Source organism: Solea senegalensis, linkage group LG3 (genome assembly GCF_019176455.1).
Source record: "Solea senegalensis isolate Sse05_10M linkage group LG3, IFAPA_SoseM_1, whole genome shotgun sequence".
In the NCBI taxonomy this organism is placed as follows: Eukaryota; Metazoa; Chordata; class Actinopteri; order Pleuronectiformes; family Soleidae; genus Solea; species Solea senegalensis.
In genome coordinates this window covers 19,567,250-19,583,652 of record NC_058023.1, presented here as the reverse complement: position 1 = coordinate 19,583,652, position 16,403 = coordinate 19,567,250, and the positions used below count along the sequence as shown (strand labels likewise).

Genomic DNA, 16,403 nt, shown 5'->3' with positions numbered 1-16,403 from the left:
TTTGAGAAATATTCAATTAAATTAAATTAACTTGATATATATTTTATTTAGATTGAGAGAAAACTACAAAAGCCTGTAGTTATAGGATGTAGAGACTGCCGTGTATATTCCAGATGTCTGCTACTTGTGTAACCGTCTTTAACAGACGTGATTTCTTATGTAATGTGATGATGCATCATTGTTGATAATATGCCTCTCTCTCCCCACAGAAGCGGAAGCGCAGGGACAAGGATGACACAGACGCAGTCAGCCTCTGCGGCTTCGATTTTAAGGTAAAACACATCAGGCTTCAGTTGTCACTGAACTCATTACCGGTTATTACAATTGCAAATAAGTAGTAACATTGGCTGTCTTTTTTTAATACAACATAAATTAGAACAAAAGCAGGCCTCCAAAACGGTGATTATTTGCTATCACGTGTTAGCAGATGTATTGGTAACAGGCCAAACAGCTTCATGTTGTTGTGTATATTTACTATGCTGCTCTTAGGCCTGGGCCTCACTGCATCATCTGCATACTATGCTCTCATTTGAAAACCTCTTGTCCAAAAAAGAAAAAAAAAACTATCTGCATCCAGGCTAATGTTTACATGTCTGTATCAGAAGTTATCTGCATCCAAAAATATATATCACGTGGCTATTTAGGTACACAGGGCTTGCATGTGCCAATGTAAACAGGAGTAGGGATTTCATTAATTAAACTGACGACACTGAAGTTAAGTAGCCTTATTATAATTATTATTATTATCTTGGACCAGTGGGAATGGGGGTTTATGTGTAACAACCAGAGTCTATTACCTAACATACCACGTGTTGCCTGTTGTAGATCATTTATATTCTCTGGCCTAAGGGAGGAGACGCAGCAGAATTATCCTTCTTATTGCTTAAGTCTTCCTCGGATTCACTTTTAAAAACACGTGTAACACACGTGTACGGCAAGATATTTGCACATGTAAACAGCATTTTACAGTAATCCTCTTTAGTGTAAACACAAATGTTCCTGAATGTCTCCACACATAAGTGAAACCTGAATTCTAGTCACGGGCTAGAGGCAGAAACACTCCCCGTGTTTCATAACTGTAAACCGAGATCCACCAGTAATCTCCCAGTGAATCTGCAATCTGTGCTTGTCCTGTTTATTCAGAGTTTATCATCAACATGACCGGGCTTATCACCGGAAGACATAGAGCCCGTGTTTGTGTGTCGAGGTCTGATGTTAGCGACACCAAAGCACGTCCCTCACTTTAGGATTCTAACAAGACAGGATTGGTCAGGTAGAGAGATATACCTCATATTGGTGTGTGGGTGTCAAATAAGCACACCTACACATTTGTCTCTGCTATTTCAACAAAGGATCAACTTGTCATGAATGAACACCCTTTAGCTCCAGGCACAGTTCACTTTTCTACCGAACCATGTGAGGTTTCTGTACATATCTGCCTTTGTGTACAACGGTTTACTGGATTGACTCAGCCTTTTACTTTAGGCAAGGGGTGTGCTCCATATTGTGCTGCCATGTTACTATAGCATAGAATATAGCATACTATGTAAATGTGGAACATTGCAGCTCACATAAACCAGTTGCAGATGTTTTCTGTGATCGGATTCCAATCAGATAGTGCCTGACCACCTGTAAGTACAGGTGTAACCCTTAAAACCATTGTTATAATCGTCTCCACTCCACCTACAACAACTCGCGTTGCACACTGCAGCCTCATCATTAGATGTCACTAATTCTTACACACTGGACATTTTTAAGCAAAGAAAACCGACTCCTCTGTTAAATATTGACATTTTAGACATTTCTGTGCTAAAACAAACGGTGTTAATGTTTGATTTCATACACCTGAGTCAACTATGACAAACACTTTTATTTTAAATTTAAAATAGTTACAGCTAATGCTGTGCAATTGTTTATGCACTTTGAGGTGTGCATAGGACAGGTATGACCAAAAATAATGTTATTGCTAGTACGTCATATTCTCTTCAGGTACAGTTCTTTTATTATTTTTGGATGCAGTTTTTGATGTACCTTACATTAAATTGTGCTGGTTTTAGATTTGTCATCACCTGCTGCTTACTGACTGCAGAAAATGTCTGGCCCAACTCAATTTCTCAGTTTTGAAAATGTGAGTTTGTTATTGATTAGCCCTGCTTGTATGCTATTTTTCCTGCTCCTCAAATGTCACAATCTGATCATTTCCTTTGTCCAACATAATGCTACACATAATCTGTAGATTAGATTTTGTAGTGAGGGTAACAAAAAAGCAAGAAGAACTAAAGAAATACAGGAAATGTACAGAATGTTTGGGGTTTACGTGCATATTTTAAATAGATTAACTGCAAACTGGTAACCATGATGGCAAGAAGAAAACCGTTGTATTTAGTTGAGCAACCAGGTAAAAAAAAAAATTCATTAAATTTTATGTGACCGTGTAACACGAAGATGACAAAGAAAGGGAAGTAAAATTCCATACTGAGCTTCCCTCATTGATGCGGATGCTGTTTTTTCTCTGCCCTCCTCAGGCCTTGTCCTGCCTTCATGCCCCTATGGCCTTAACCTCATACGTGAGTGTCATCACAAAAGCTTCAGTGTCAATGACGCACATGGTGTTTTGTGTAAAATCACCCGAGCTGTAACGCGAGCCTAAATTCCCTGAAAGTCTCAGAGCTTGTGTTTTCCTGATAACACATAAATAAACATTTAGGTAGCAGAGACTCACAGGCATATGTGTCAATTTTGCCTACAAATAAGACGTGATTCAGGCTGTTTTTCTGTTTGTGTGCGTCTACCATTTATTAGTTTATCCATCTACACAGCGTTGGCGGGTTTCACAGTGAGTCGTAGTAAACAGGGCTGTGTTTGGTAGCAACCAGCAGCTTCTCTGGGTGTGAACACTGTCAATCAAAACATGATGATAAAGAAACTAAAACTTTTGAGTTAATCCCAGGATGGATTGACCGTGCTTTTCTCCGTTTCTTCAGGCTGCACTTTAACCACTCTCCACACGTTGTGGATGTCTTCATCTTTAATTGTAGACAGAGGAGTGAAGGTATTTTTTGTTCCCTCTCCTCAGAACAGAAACTTTCTTGATTAACAGCTTTTATTCCTTTTAAATGGAACAACATATTTCTGAGGTAAAATAAGCAACACTGTGCCTTCAATTGCAGCATTTATTCAGTTTAGTGGCAGTAGGGTTCACCCTCATGTTTACATGTATTTATTTGCATCTAAATAAAAGTACAGATAATAAGCACAGAAAACAATGTTTTAAGTTAAACAATATATACAGTTTTATGCATCCATAAAAACATTTTTAGAACAACAACCATTCTGGCTTAATGAAATAGAGGAAAGAGAGAGACGTGCCACAGTAATCAGCTAATTCTCCCCAGATCCCTGGACACTTTTTTATACATTTAGATAATATTTACCACTTTGCCTGTTATTTTTTCTTTTGTTAGTTTTCCAATTAACATGCATTTAACAACTTGTGAAGGTCAGATAGATCGAAACCTCAGAAAACTAAGTGAGTGCATCAATTCTTGCTATAAAAGTGACAAGATGATTGCTAACTGGCCAAAACATGTATAATTATTTAAAACATTTCAAGCCATTTTACAGGCAGATGAGAGTTTCTGTATTTTTTCATTTTGATTTATTTTCACCATAACATTGTTGTTTTAAATGACTGGGAAAAGTTCAATGACAAATTCACACAACGACATGATTAACGCTGAAAACTTGTGAATGTCTTTTGTCCTTTAATTATAATTATGTCTTTGAATTTTAAGTTTCCATTGCTTGTTATCGGCATTGAGGAGAGAATGAATATTCAGCAAGTGGGAATCAAACAGAAACTGAGAAAGTCCTGTCAATGGCTTCTCTGTGAGAGGAGGTGGTGAACTTAAACTCAGTGATGGTTCATTTACACAAGAAGAACTTGATGGTTTGTTCATGACCTGTACACGAGGTTTTTAAAAATATAAAAGGCAAAAATGGCGCACAAAAATCCAATCAAGTAAACAGTGACAAACATTGTGTCCAGACAGATCAAATCAGCAGTGATACAGTGCATGTCCTCTTCACCACGAACCAACTTGGGACATGAAGGTTCACTCTCGCTGTAGCAAAGGCTACTAGTGGGACACAAGGAAAAACATCCATCCATTCATCTATACGCCTCCATTTTTGTTGACACACATACTCTGCTGCTGGCTCTGTTTTTTTTTGAAAACACCAAGGCTGCATTCAAGTCTGGACAGGCAAAATGGAGAGACCTTTGGAAACAATGATGCAATTGCCCTGATTCACTTCCTGATTGGTCTATCTAAGACTAAAAACCTTTCTTAACACTTACATTTCATTTTCATTTCCATCAGCCACAAAATACTAATGTTGTTTCTAGTTTTGTTTCTAGTGTATCTTCTCTGGTACATTCTCCTTGTACTAGAGAACTGGAAAATATAAAAGTATGAATGTAGCCTGTGTCAATACCTCATAAAACCTTAAAAAAAACACACAACAATCCCTTTAATATGTAAACATCAAGTATGTTGGAACATTGTCCATGTGTAGTGATGAAACATTACAGATACAAACTGCCATAAAACACTAAATTACCGGATCACGGGTATCACTTGTCGTTACTTCTAATCATGATATCCTTTCTTTTTTAAATCATTGGATATCGGTAATGATAATAATAATAATAATAATACATAATATAATATCTTGATATTTTTAGGCCAGAGAAACTACCTGTGTGCAGCTCTAAATCTGCATCTTATATGCAATTCAGAGCTGCAGACAGGTTGTTTCTCTGGTTTTCAAATGTTTTCCTTTGAGTTGAGTGACCATACACTACATTTCTTTCAATGCCTTTTAATGTTATATTAAAGATATTTACGTGTGTTGGAAACAATGAAATTGCTTATATTTATGGACAAATTTAGCTGTAACACCAATAATTAGGCTTAAAAGTGACTTTTTTTAAAATATATTGTTGCCGATTACATGTATTTTCTAATCCATTCATAATATTTAGTGTACTTAACAAATGTATGATGATTATCTATGCAACAGCCTTTAAAACCAGCAAAAGTCATCACAGATACGGCTATATCCAACATCACGATATAGATATAACACCCAGATATTGATCAGCCCTACTTAGAAAGATGACATTTTCTTTGTTGCTGTGCTGACCTCAATCAGCAGAGGGCGCCAGCCTCTCCACCACCTTCTTGTTGTTTCAGTTGGTCAGCAGCACTCAGCTGCCAGCACAGTGTCTTCCCCAGATCTGTAATTACACTCGATGTGTCGTGAACTCACTGCTGCTGATGTGGACGTTTAGTTGAGCTCAGCCCCTCGGGCCTTGAAGCTCAGTCTGTCCGTGGCACGGCATGGGTTAGACAGCGGTGAAACTTTAATATACTCAACGACTGAAATTACTCATCCCTGTCCTCCTCTTTGCACTCACACTAGCGTGTGTGCGAGGTTTGGAGTGTAAATCACGGCGGCACTCCAGCTGCAGCTCTGTGTGACTAGAGGGCGAGTAGACCAGGCAGGCCCAGCCATGTTGTGTTTAGTTTTTATAGCGGCCGGGCCAGATGTTCAGCTGATTCAGCGCTAGGTCTCCCCATAGTGTGAGTAACAACACGACTGTACATTGTCTTCGTATGGAGAGACTAAACACAGACGGATTCATATTTAATTAAAATCCTCTCTGACTCCTCAGTCTGCATAGTTTTTCTGTCTGCTGTCCCTTTTTCAACTTCAGTGCAAACTCATGCCCTGTCTGGTCCTAATACTGGACTTATTTACTATTCCACATTTATTTTGAAGGAGTATGGATGTCATCCAGACTGCAGCAGATGAGCTCTCCAGACTGCTCTGTCAACACACTCCAAGAACAAGGTGTCAACATCCATACACCTCCATCTACGTCTGTGTTTTGTCACCCTCTCTCACACACACACACACACACACACAAACACACAGTCCCAGCATGAGGCCGGTGACCACTTTCACACCTACGTGTTGACCCAGGCGGATGAAGTGGAATCATGAACAGGCTTGTCCATTTGCCCAAAACACATTCACACGCAAACTGTGACGTCTTGCCTCGCAGTACACATGAGCTGCTCAGACAGAGCTGACCTCACACCTCTACTTTTTTGTTGTGCATTTGTGCACCAGCTGTGTGGGTGCAGAGGCTTCAGGTGTTGCTGTCCTTCAGCCTGTCTGCTGCAGTTGTCTCAGTCAGGACATTTTCATGCACAGTCTATGACATTTAATTTGACTACTGTCCTTGTCCCTAGGGTTGGGAACTATATTGATGCTGTAGCTACGTATATCACGATTTTGGATATTGTCATACCTTTCCTGGTTTTAAAGGTGGTTGCATTGCTGATCATCCTATGTATTGTATTGAATACATTTGTGAAATACACATGGAGAAAATTATATTTAAATAAAACTTTAATTTTAAGCCTAATTATTTGCTTTATAGCAGAATTTGATTAGATATTTTATTTCAGGTTCCTTTTCATGTCTGATATCGACATCCCAAACTCGACTGTCTGCCAATACCGATATCAGTCCCATACAGTCATTTTACACTTTTGCCACCTGTACCAGCATTCTTCTATTTTATCCAGGTCAAAGCCTGCGAGTGGTAACTGTGGAACCATGGGCAGTTTGGGTCCAGTTTACACGTTTACATGCAATAACTGGATTATCTGGATGTGTTAGTCCACCTTACACGAAAGCATGTTAGTTTGACCGAAGTTGTACAGCAAAGTCCACTTTAGTCAGATGACCTCAAATATTTGACCTTTTTTTTTTCCTAATGTTGTGTTACTTATATTGTGTGGTTGTGAAAAAGAGCTGCAGGTTTGAGTCCTACTCTTTGTCTTTAGTGGAACAGGCAAACGTGTTACCCCCTCCCCATTAGACCAATCAACATATGGGTGTTAGTCGCACCCTGCCCCCCAGCCACACTCAATATACAGGTTTCACTTTAAACATCTGTTTGACCAGTGCCCCTGCTATTGATATTTTAATTGATCGCCTCCCCCATTTTCTGCTGATGATACTGATAACAGCTCTGTTAACAGCAGAGAGTGTCGTTCCACAGAGCAGAGAGCGCTTTGATTAATTGGTTAATAAGAAAGAACAAAATGACTTTGTAGTGTAGCAATTTAAAATACATCAACCAGGTTCAGTTATTTAGTTTCAACCCTTTTGTACCTCAAACCTGAAAAGTGGAAGATGAGACTGAACAAATCTTTCTATTGTGTTTGGGTTGGGTGAGTATAATTACAATATTCAGCTCTTAAATATAGTTTTCTTAAGGGTAGAGTTGACAATTCTATCATCATGGCTATATTGGTCTTTAATGATCTCTGTAATGTAGTGACATAAAGTCATTAGCGAGTGTGTGTTTTTACTGGTTTCTGAGCTTTATGGCAGTTTTCCTACATCAAGTCTAATTCACTCGTCAGGTTTTACTCAACTATAAGTAAACAGAAAGTAAATTCTAATGACTTGACAGTTATATGAAGAGTTAATTACAATTACACTATCAAAACCATATACTCCCTTTAAATCTTTGTCATCTTTGTCAACATTACATGATAAACTATGACACACTTTCGCTCACACTTTATCTTAATGAATAAATGTATATTCTCCATCTATTTCCTTATATCTGGGTATTTTGAGTGTTCAAAGAGTGTGATTTACAACACCTCTTTGTAGACATTGATGGTAAAACATAAAATCATAACAGGGGACATACAGGAAGTCAAACAACACACAGTAATAAAACAAGAGATGGAAATAAGAGACAATTTTAAAAGACATTAAAAAGAGATTATTTTTTAACAACAAACCAATAAGACAGGGTTAACTTACATTAAAAACTGCTCTTTACTGCTGTGGATCAAAATATACTGTATTTTAATTCAAATAAATCTATAAATGTGAGCACTGATATTCTGACCTTTGTGTAGACAGATGGATGGTTAGATACTTAATTAGTCTAGGTTTTCACTTATAATGTTTATTTCTGTAAAAACAAATTAATATTGGTTTTAGGTGTGTTAATACCAAAATGTATACAACGTAATTTTACTATATGTATTCATTCTTTTATTTTTCTGTATTAAATTTGAATTGATGTACCTACATTATTTGTTAATAGCATTTTCATTAATCCTTACTTTTTTTTACCTTATTCTCTTGTTATTGCATGCATATGATATGCATCAACAAAAAACAGCACACCAAAGAAACAATAAACCAGCAATATACCAGAATCTACTTCTGGGCCAGTCATTCTGCAAGTCCTTTTTCTAAGCAAAACCCGTATTATTATAGAGACATGGTTCAGTCTTCCTGAGAGTTTTCTCTGACCTTGCTTGTGTCAACCATGTCGGTAAACAGTGAACTTTCCCTGTATTTATGAATTCTCACTCTCTCCCCCCAGAGTGGTTGGATCAACAGCGTTCACAGCCTCTGCTCACTTCCAAGTAAACCCAGTCCCGCCTCATCCGAGGCTCCTCCCTGTCTGTCTTTCCAGTATAAAGCCCTCTCCCCCATGCACACCTCAGACCAAAGCTTAGAAAGTAAGTGTGAGTGTGTGTGTAGAGAGCTTTCAAAAGCTCCATCCCCTGAAGGAAAGAAGGCAACAACAAGGGGAAAGTTGTATTTATTTATTTATTTCTCTGATGTGGATTACTTGGAGCTGACTTGCCAGTCCGGATTAAACAAAAGGATATTTTACTGAAAGCTATGGTGGCTTACGATGAACTGGGTAGCTTGGTGCCTATCAAACGGACTCTGCAGGTCATAGACTACCAGAACCAAGCTAACAAAGAGTCAGAGGTGAGTTTGAAAAAGAAAAAGTGGTATTTCTGCTTTGTTTTTTTTGCCACCCGTGTCTTGTCAGTTAATGTTTGACCAGAACTAATTAGGATGAAGTCATATCTTTGTGTCACACTGAGTGAATCAGTGGCCTAACCCTGTTTTTATCTTACTTGGGTGCACAATGTTTGTTTTTGAGTTGGCCTGAGATCAGACTTTGAACTCTTTTACTGAGGCACTTACAACAATGCTTGAGATACACTACCTAACCTGGATAAGTTAATCATTGGATTTGCACTGTATCTGAATGAAGTAGTGAACCGTAAACTGCCCCCACCACAGCAAGCTACCACTCATCCATGGTGCAATACGCAAAGAGAGGACAGAGTGAAGCCGCGGGGGGTAAATTCCCAGTCAGCAACTTTGCATCCATGTAGTCCTGTCCAGGAATACATTGCTGTGAAGTTGAAGGTCTTTGATGTTAACAGCCTGAGTGCATTCCTTGGGCGATTAAAGGGGGATACAGTCAAAGTGCAGGTGTGCTCCTCTCTGTTCCTGGAAAAGTCTCTACTTCAGCTGCTGTCTTCCTCTTTTGAGGCCGGCATTGGTTCCTTTTCTGGAACTGAGCTGACTTCATTTCATTCATAGTAAACGCCACATGATTTAAGAGAAGTGTAAAGACAATTCATGAAGTAAACCCATTTCCCAAAGCATTGTGCAACTCAGGCACCCTTTTAGCCTTGTGCAGGTTTTTTTTTCTCCCCTCGTGTGCTGACATCAACTCTTTCATTTATGGTCAGACTGTTCTGTTCTTGGCTCCCATCAGCTTGAGCTGTGCTGTAATCACAGGGACACATCTGGGGAGACTTAGCTCATAGCCTACACCAGTATACATCAAAGGGGACGCACAGGATTAAGTTTATGTGGTTTCTAGCTGAGGATGTTACAGAGCACACATTGTACGTAGGGTCATTTTTTTTAAAAGAGTGCCAGACTCACTGTAGTTCCCTGCTCAACGTGCCAGGAATAGCAGCTCTCCTGCCTGCACTGTTTGACCAAACAGCTGATTCACAATGAGAGGGTTTAGTGTTCTTTTGTTATTCTGGGGCCAGTCTCACACAGACAGGAAGGGCATAATGGCAAACACGCTTTTCCAATATTGACTTTAGCAACCTCCCCCCACCCTCCTTCAAATTTTGCCCTTTAGCTCTTTTCTTTGTCTGTAGCTATTAAAAAGGTTACAGATTAGAAGCAGACCAATGAAGTTTCAAACAAGACTTTTAAACAAATGTGCTCCTTCCTTCGTACGTCAGATAGAGCCAGACTCCACCACTAGAGGGCCCGCTGAGCTCTGAAGTTTCCAAGGCTGTCTGGCTGATCCTATCTTATTTCCATGTGGAGACTCTGGCCTGGCCACAGCAGACTGCAACGCAACCACAGACTCAGCAGCTCTCAGGCCATGCCAGACCTAAGTGGATCTGTTCTACAGCTGTGTGTCTGCAGGACCCGGATCCTCAATAACTGCTCTGTTTCCCAGATTCGCTGAGCCAAGGCAAAAAAAACCAACAAAAAACAGAAAACATTTGGCCTGAGTCAGGAGAATCAAGCAAACGCTCAAACTCTGCAACCGATTTCAAAGAGCAGGCTTTCATTAGGGTGTAGTTAGTGATAAAGTTCTGCGGGGAGTGCAAATTTTTAGTAACGCCAATTATGGTTATGGCTGTCTCATCTTGTCATGTCTTTGAAGAGGCTTTCTGTGGGCCAGCATCATTACCTCAGATCCTCAGCTCTTTGATTCCTGTGGTCTGTTGTTGTTGGCACCAGGCCAAGCACCTCTCTCCTTTCTCCCAAGCTCAGGGCTGGTTGAGAGGGAGTAGTGTGTCTGTGTGTTGGGAGGGGGTTCACCTGGCCCAGGTGTAGCGCTGCTCTCACGCAAGGCTTTCTGGAAAGCCTGTCTGGACTTGCAGCCAAAAACAGGGCCGTGCACCCCCTGCAACGCCACGCTGTTTAAACATTTGATATGACTTTGACACACTATTCCTCACCGTGCTGCTTTGTCTCCCAGTGAAAATGTATTTATTCTACACTGTGAAGAAACAGATTCATGCTCGGGGGAAGCTGTAGCTGTTAGATAGTTAGATAGTAGCAGTGTGTGTGTGTGTGTGTGTGTGAGAGGAGAGGGGGGTGTTGAACAGCTGAGAGCAGGGTCTCGTGCATTCTTGGCATTCCTCCAGACCCCCTTCCCCTGCACATCAGCAGTCAGAGAGGGTCTTTGTGCTCAGTGGGCCGGCCTGGCTCAAGACACTTCTCATAATGGAGCCAACAGCTGCTGGATCAGCTTCCTCCGCCACGATATCTTTGTCTGTCCGCTGGTCCGCCAGTCTGTCTGCTCGCTTCTCCAGCTACTCATATTTCCTTCCCCAAATAGGGGAGTGAAGTCAGTAATGATTATAAATGACTTGATGTGTTCCATCACAAGGAAGTCACAAGAAAGCATCTGCCGTTAATGCCGAGGTCCGTGTGAAGGGGTCAAGTTAGCTTTGCAGATCAATTTGTTCTGCATTGTTGCACAATGGAGACTTTTTGTCATAAGGTATGATAAAATTGCCTGACTAATCTCCCCTTCCATCTTCTCTGTCCTCTGTAGGAACCCAGCAACAAGCGTGTCCGTCCTCTCGGCAGGGTGACGTCGCTAGCAAACCTCATCTCTCCGGTGAAGAATGGGGCCGTCCGGCGCTTCGGCCAAACCATCCAGGTAATCCTCCGTGACTGACTGTCCAAGGAATGGACACGTCTCCGCCATTGTGCACGTTCCCATGAATGAATTTCCATCTCTGACATCTGGTGGCACCCTCTTTCCTATCTGCAGGCCTCATTCCGGGGCGATGGCAAGTCGCCGGGCGTGCCCCAGAAGCCTTGCAGCAAGGCGGCGGCCCCCACACCGCCTAAAAGGAGGAACAGCATGCTGTGGTCAGAGAAGGTAGACATCCACCAGAAGGGGACGTTGTCTACTAAAGAGATCAAACGGCAGGAGGTGAGAGTCACACAAACATTGCTAAAAACTGTAGAAATGGCAAATTTACCGGTAGATCGCGGTGGACATACCGAAGGTGAAAGTGTAGACGCAGACAGACGAGTATGGTCAGTCAGAAACCCAGACATCAGTACATACTACATGCCTGTCTGACTGGTTTAACACATCCCTGTAGAATTTATGTCAAACAGTCTAAATGGGGCCAGAAGCCATGCAGCCCCCCCCCCATCTGTCCTGCAGATGTCAAATATCTCAGCCAACTGTTAGACTTTAAATGGTTTTGTAAGACAGTGAGCTAAAAAGAAAGGAGACATTTAAGAGTTGACCCCCTCATTTCACAGCAGTGCAGCCTCTGATTTAGCATAATGACTCTCTGTTGCAGTCATGCAGCATCATAATTCATAACACTAAAAAGGTGTTTCTCTTTGCCTCCTCCTCTTCCTCAGGCCATATTTGAGTTGTCTCGTGGAGAACAGGACCTGATCGAGGACCTCCAGCTGGCACGCAAGGTTTGTACTTTCTAAACCTCCAAGTACATTTAAAACAAACAGATTAAATCAGTGTCTGACAGGCCTTCCACACAGCTAACTATAAAAAGAAAGGAATTATATCTTCCCATTTCTTTAGTAACCCTGAAGCCCTTCACTGAGCTATTATTAGCATCCCCATGTTTAGCTGAACGAGATGTTGTTATTTAACCGCTCTGTTCCCACTCACAGGCGTACCATGACCCAATGCTGAAGCTCTCCATTATGTCGGAAGAGGAGCTCACTCATATCTTTGGTAACCTGGATACCTACATCCCGCTGCATGAGGACCTGTTGGCTCAGCTCTCCAAAGCAACAGGGTCAGACGGAACTGTGGGTCAGATTGGACAGATTGTTGTCAGCTGGGTATGTGTCCTTCTCATTGCGGCATCAATAACTTAATAATTCTCTCTCAGAGACAGTTGGTTATAATGTTTCCCCCTCTTCCTCTGCAGCTGCCCAGGTTAAACGCCTACAAGGACTACTGCAGTAACCAGCTGGCAGCTAAAGCACTGCTAGACCAGAAGAAGCAGGACAGACGGGTGCAGGACTTCCTGCAGCGCTGCCTCGAATCACCCTTCAGCAGGAAGCTGGACCTGTGGAGCTTCCTGGACATTCCACGCTCCCGCCTGGTCAAGTACCCACTCCTGCTCAAAGAGATACTGAAGCACACTCCACCAGAGCACCCTGATGTCGGCAGCCTGGAGGAAGCGGTAAGTCAAGAACACACAGGAAGAATCTTTATCTCGTCTCGTTCTTCTCAACCTGAACATGTTAATCATTTGTTTCCTCGTTGCGCTCAGATCACCATCATGCAGGGAGTTCTGTCCGACGTCAACATGAAGAAGGGAGAGTCCGAGTGCCAGTACTATATCGACAAGCTGGAGTATCTTGACGACAGGCAGAAGGACCCTCGCATCGAACAGTGCAAGAGCCTGCTGTGTCACGGCGAGCTGCGAAACAAGAGCGGCACGGTGAGCAAAACACACCCCAATACAAGCCACACAGGCAGTAACTGCTTACTCTGCTGATTCTATAAGCTAATCATACCAGTATGAAGTATGCTGAAGTCTTCCAGGAAACGTTGTGCCGTAATTGTATGTAATTTATCGATGTTCTGGTTTTAATAGTTCTGGGTTTGTTTTGTTCTTTTTATTCCTACCAGAAGCTGCATGTGTTCCTGTTTACTGAGCTGCTGGTTCTCACCCGCCCCGTCACCAGGAATGAGCGCCAGTGTTTCCAGGTTTACCGGCAGCCAATCCCAGTGCAGCACCTGGTGCTGGAAGACCTGCAGGACGGAGACGTCAGAATGGGCGGCTCCTTCCGAGGCGCTTTCAGCAACTCAGACAAAGGTAAGCGTCTTGCCCCACATCAAAACATTTTTATAGCACTTACTGTAGTTTGTCTCCTTTTAAATGCAGTATATTCAATTGCTAATTTCTTTCTTTCTCATCTCTCATTAACAGCCAAAAACATTTTCAAAGTGCGCTCTCAAGACCCGAGCCAGGTGCAGTCCCACACGCTGCAAGTCAACGATGTCTTCCACAAGCAGCAGTGGCTCAACTGCCTCCGGAGCGCCATTTCCGTCCACCGGCCCCTCAACGAGCCCACTACGCCGAGCCCGCCCACCAGCGCCGCCCGCTTCAAGCGCCGCCCGTCCTCTGTCTCGGCCATCATCCACATGGAGGAAGCGGACGAGAACTCACCGCAGCCGACCTCTCAGTCCGCGCCCAGCTCGCCGTGCGACAGCGCGACCCCCAGCCCCACCTCCACGTCCCCATCATCCTGCTCCTCCGCGTCATCCACGATGTCCTCGTCGTCCCCACTCTGCTCGCCGACGACGCACAAAACCAAAAAGGACAAGAAGTCTCTGTGTTCTTTAGGGAAGAGAAAAGAGACTATGGTGTGAAGAGAGTTTGCAGGAGATGATGGACTCCAGGGCGGACATTTTCTTTTTCTGTACATTTGTGTCAAAAACAGCGCAAAGAAGCGCAGGACTTGTATTTATGTGTGTCTGCGTGCGTGTGTATTATTAATACAACAGTGTTCTGTGTTACTGTCCTCTTTGGCAGCTATTTACCTTACCCATACTTCCATGTGCATCCCACAGAGACGCAGTGTTCTGGAGAGACACACACTCCGTTCACCTGCTCTTTAAAGGGAAGCATAACAAAGACCACACACACATTTCACACACGGATCTGTGTGTGTGTGTGTGTGTGTGTGTGTGTGTGTCGTGAGTGGGATTCTTGAAGATAGAGGTGGTGCATCAAATCCTGTTTACTATTAAATTGATATTTAAATATTATTTAGACCATCTTTTGGGGGAGTTAATGAATGTTTTACATTTTTATATTCTGAAATTAATTGTAGTATTATTATTATTATTATTTTTTAGACACAATAAAGCAGCACTGTTTTAGTATTTAGGTGAAAAGATTTGAAATGTTGACAGGAAGACGAATCCCCAAATAGACAAGATGTACTACATACACAAAGCTACAACGTTCTCTGATTTCTTTTTCTTTCTTTTTTTTTTTAAATAAGATGATCTTATTTTTTTATACATTCCTGAAAGAACAGATGTTTGGACCCAAACACTTTTATTTTTTTCATATACTGTAGTCAGAGGCATTCGTTTAAACCTTTAACAGACGAGATTGAATTATTCTCACTGTTAGAATTCAGATCACTATGATTGAACACAATCATCCGATGGTGACACCAAATCTGAGAAGAGAATAGTTTTGTTGTGACACAAACAATTTGAACTGAGCCATGTTGGTTGTTTTTTTTTTGTTTTTTTTTAAAGGTGACTTTTCAGAATGATACTTTTCAGTGTAGTATCTTGCATGGAGCTTAAGCTGTGGGCACTGCTCGCACCCGTTGAGGCAGCAATGATGGATGAACAGTTCAACCTGTAAAACAGTTGTCGGTGAAACAATAAGGATGTTGTGTGAAGGCTGAAGAGAAGAGAAGACGAGATGGATAAAGCCATGTTTTTGGAAGATAAAAGATTGTCAGAACAAGATGTGCAGATCCAGCAACTTCCTGTATGAGTTGATGTGATTATATCTTGACCATATCTGAATGATGGATTGTAAAAGAAGAGTGGAAAAAGTATGTAGGGGAAGTTCAACAGAAGAAGAAGGTTTTGTGCATGTGTGCATATAAGACGTTTATGTCGCTGAGATGGGACAAAAATGAAAGGAGGCAACTTGCTTGCCACAAACTGTATTTAATAAAAGAACAATAAAAGTCTGTGTAAGATTTGCATCTGAAAAAGTTGGTTTCATGTCTTCATTTTGAGGAATGTGGTTTAAACCCCTTTGAGGAGAAAGGAAAATGAGATGCCTGCTTCATGATGATGCCAAGAGAAACATTTCCAGTGTCAAATGTTAGTCAGGTTTAGCTTTTTCAATAATCGCTGCTCAATTAGTCCAGTTTATTTGTTTATAAGCTTTAAAGAGGAAAACACATGGGACAAAATAACTTCCATACAGATGTTAGGTTAAAGGGCTACATACACATACATTGGTCACTTTATTAGGTACAAAGGACACCTAATAAATTGACAGCAGTGGAACCCAGTGTGACGGCTTTGTCTGCCTCAAGATTTGATGTGTTGTTCATTCAAAGATGATCTTCAGTTACTATTGTCATTCTCCAACTTCTCCACGATCAATGAGGCATTTCCTCCCAGAAAACTGCACCATTTTCTGTAAATACAAGCGACGGTTGTGCTTGAAAATCCGAGTTTCTGAAATACTCAAACCAACAACCATGTCACGTTCAGTCACTTAAGCCTAGACCATGCTTTTTTTTGCTGAAGCATGTCCACAGAGATCCACCACTAGATTCTTTGTTGGCGAGCTCTTGATTTGGGCAAAGGAGACAATGGAAACTTGCTCCAAAAGAACAATGACATACAAAAGTGAGAAATTGCTGCTCCTGGAATGGAATGTGAGACT

The 16,403-nt window shown here is 41.6% G+C and overlaps 1 protein-coding gene across 2 annotated transcripts in view; it reads left to right on the top strand.

Moving 5' to 3' along the window:
* The window catches only part of LOC122766453 (neuroepithelial cell-transforming gene 1 protein-like), a 34,520-nt gene extending 18,803 nt beyond the window's left edge, over positions 1-15,717 (top strand). The window contains exons 3-11 of one of the 2 annotated variants that reach the window (XM_044021319.1): positions 210-272; positions 11,519-11,626; positions 11,741-11,905; positions 12,352-12,414; positions 12,625-12,798; positions 12,888-13,145; positions 13,236-13,406; positions 13,598-13,784; positions 13,899-15,717. In XM_044021319.1, coding sequence (XP_043877254.1) covers positions 210-272; positions 11,519-11,626; positions 11,741-11,905; positions 12,352-12,414; positions 12,625-12,798; positions 12,888-13,145; positions 13,236-13,406; positions 13,598-13,784; positions 13,899-14,341 — 1,632 coding nt within the window. In that variant the 3' untranslated portion in view covers positions 14,342-15,717. Of the gene's footprint in view, positions 1-209; positions 273-8,601; positions 8,893-11,518; positions 11,627-11,740; positions 11,906-12,351; positions 12,415-12,624; positions 12,799-12,887; positions 13,146-13,235; positions 13,407-13,597; positions 13,785-13,898 lie in introns of those variants that run through there. The other variant, XM_044021320.1, reaches the window with a different exon arrangement.
* The last annotated feature ends 686 nt before the right edge of the window (positions 15,718-16,403 follow it).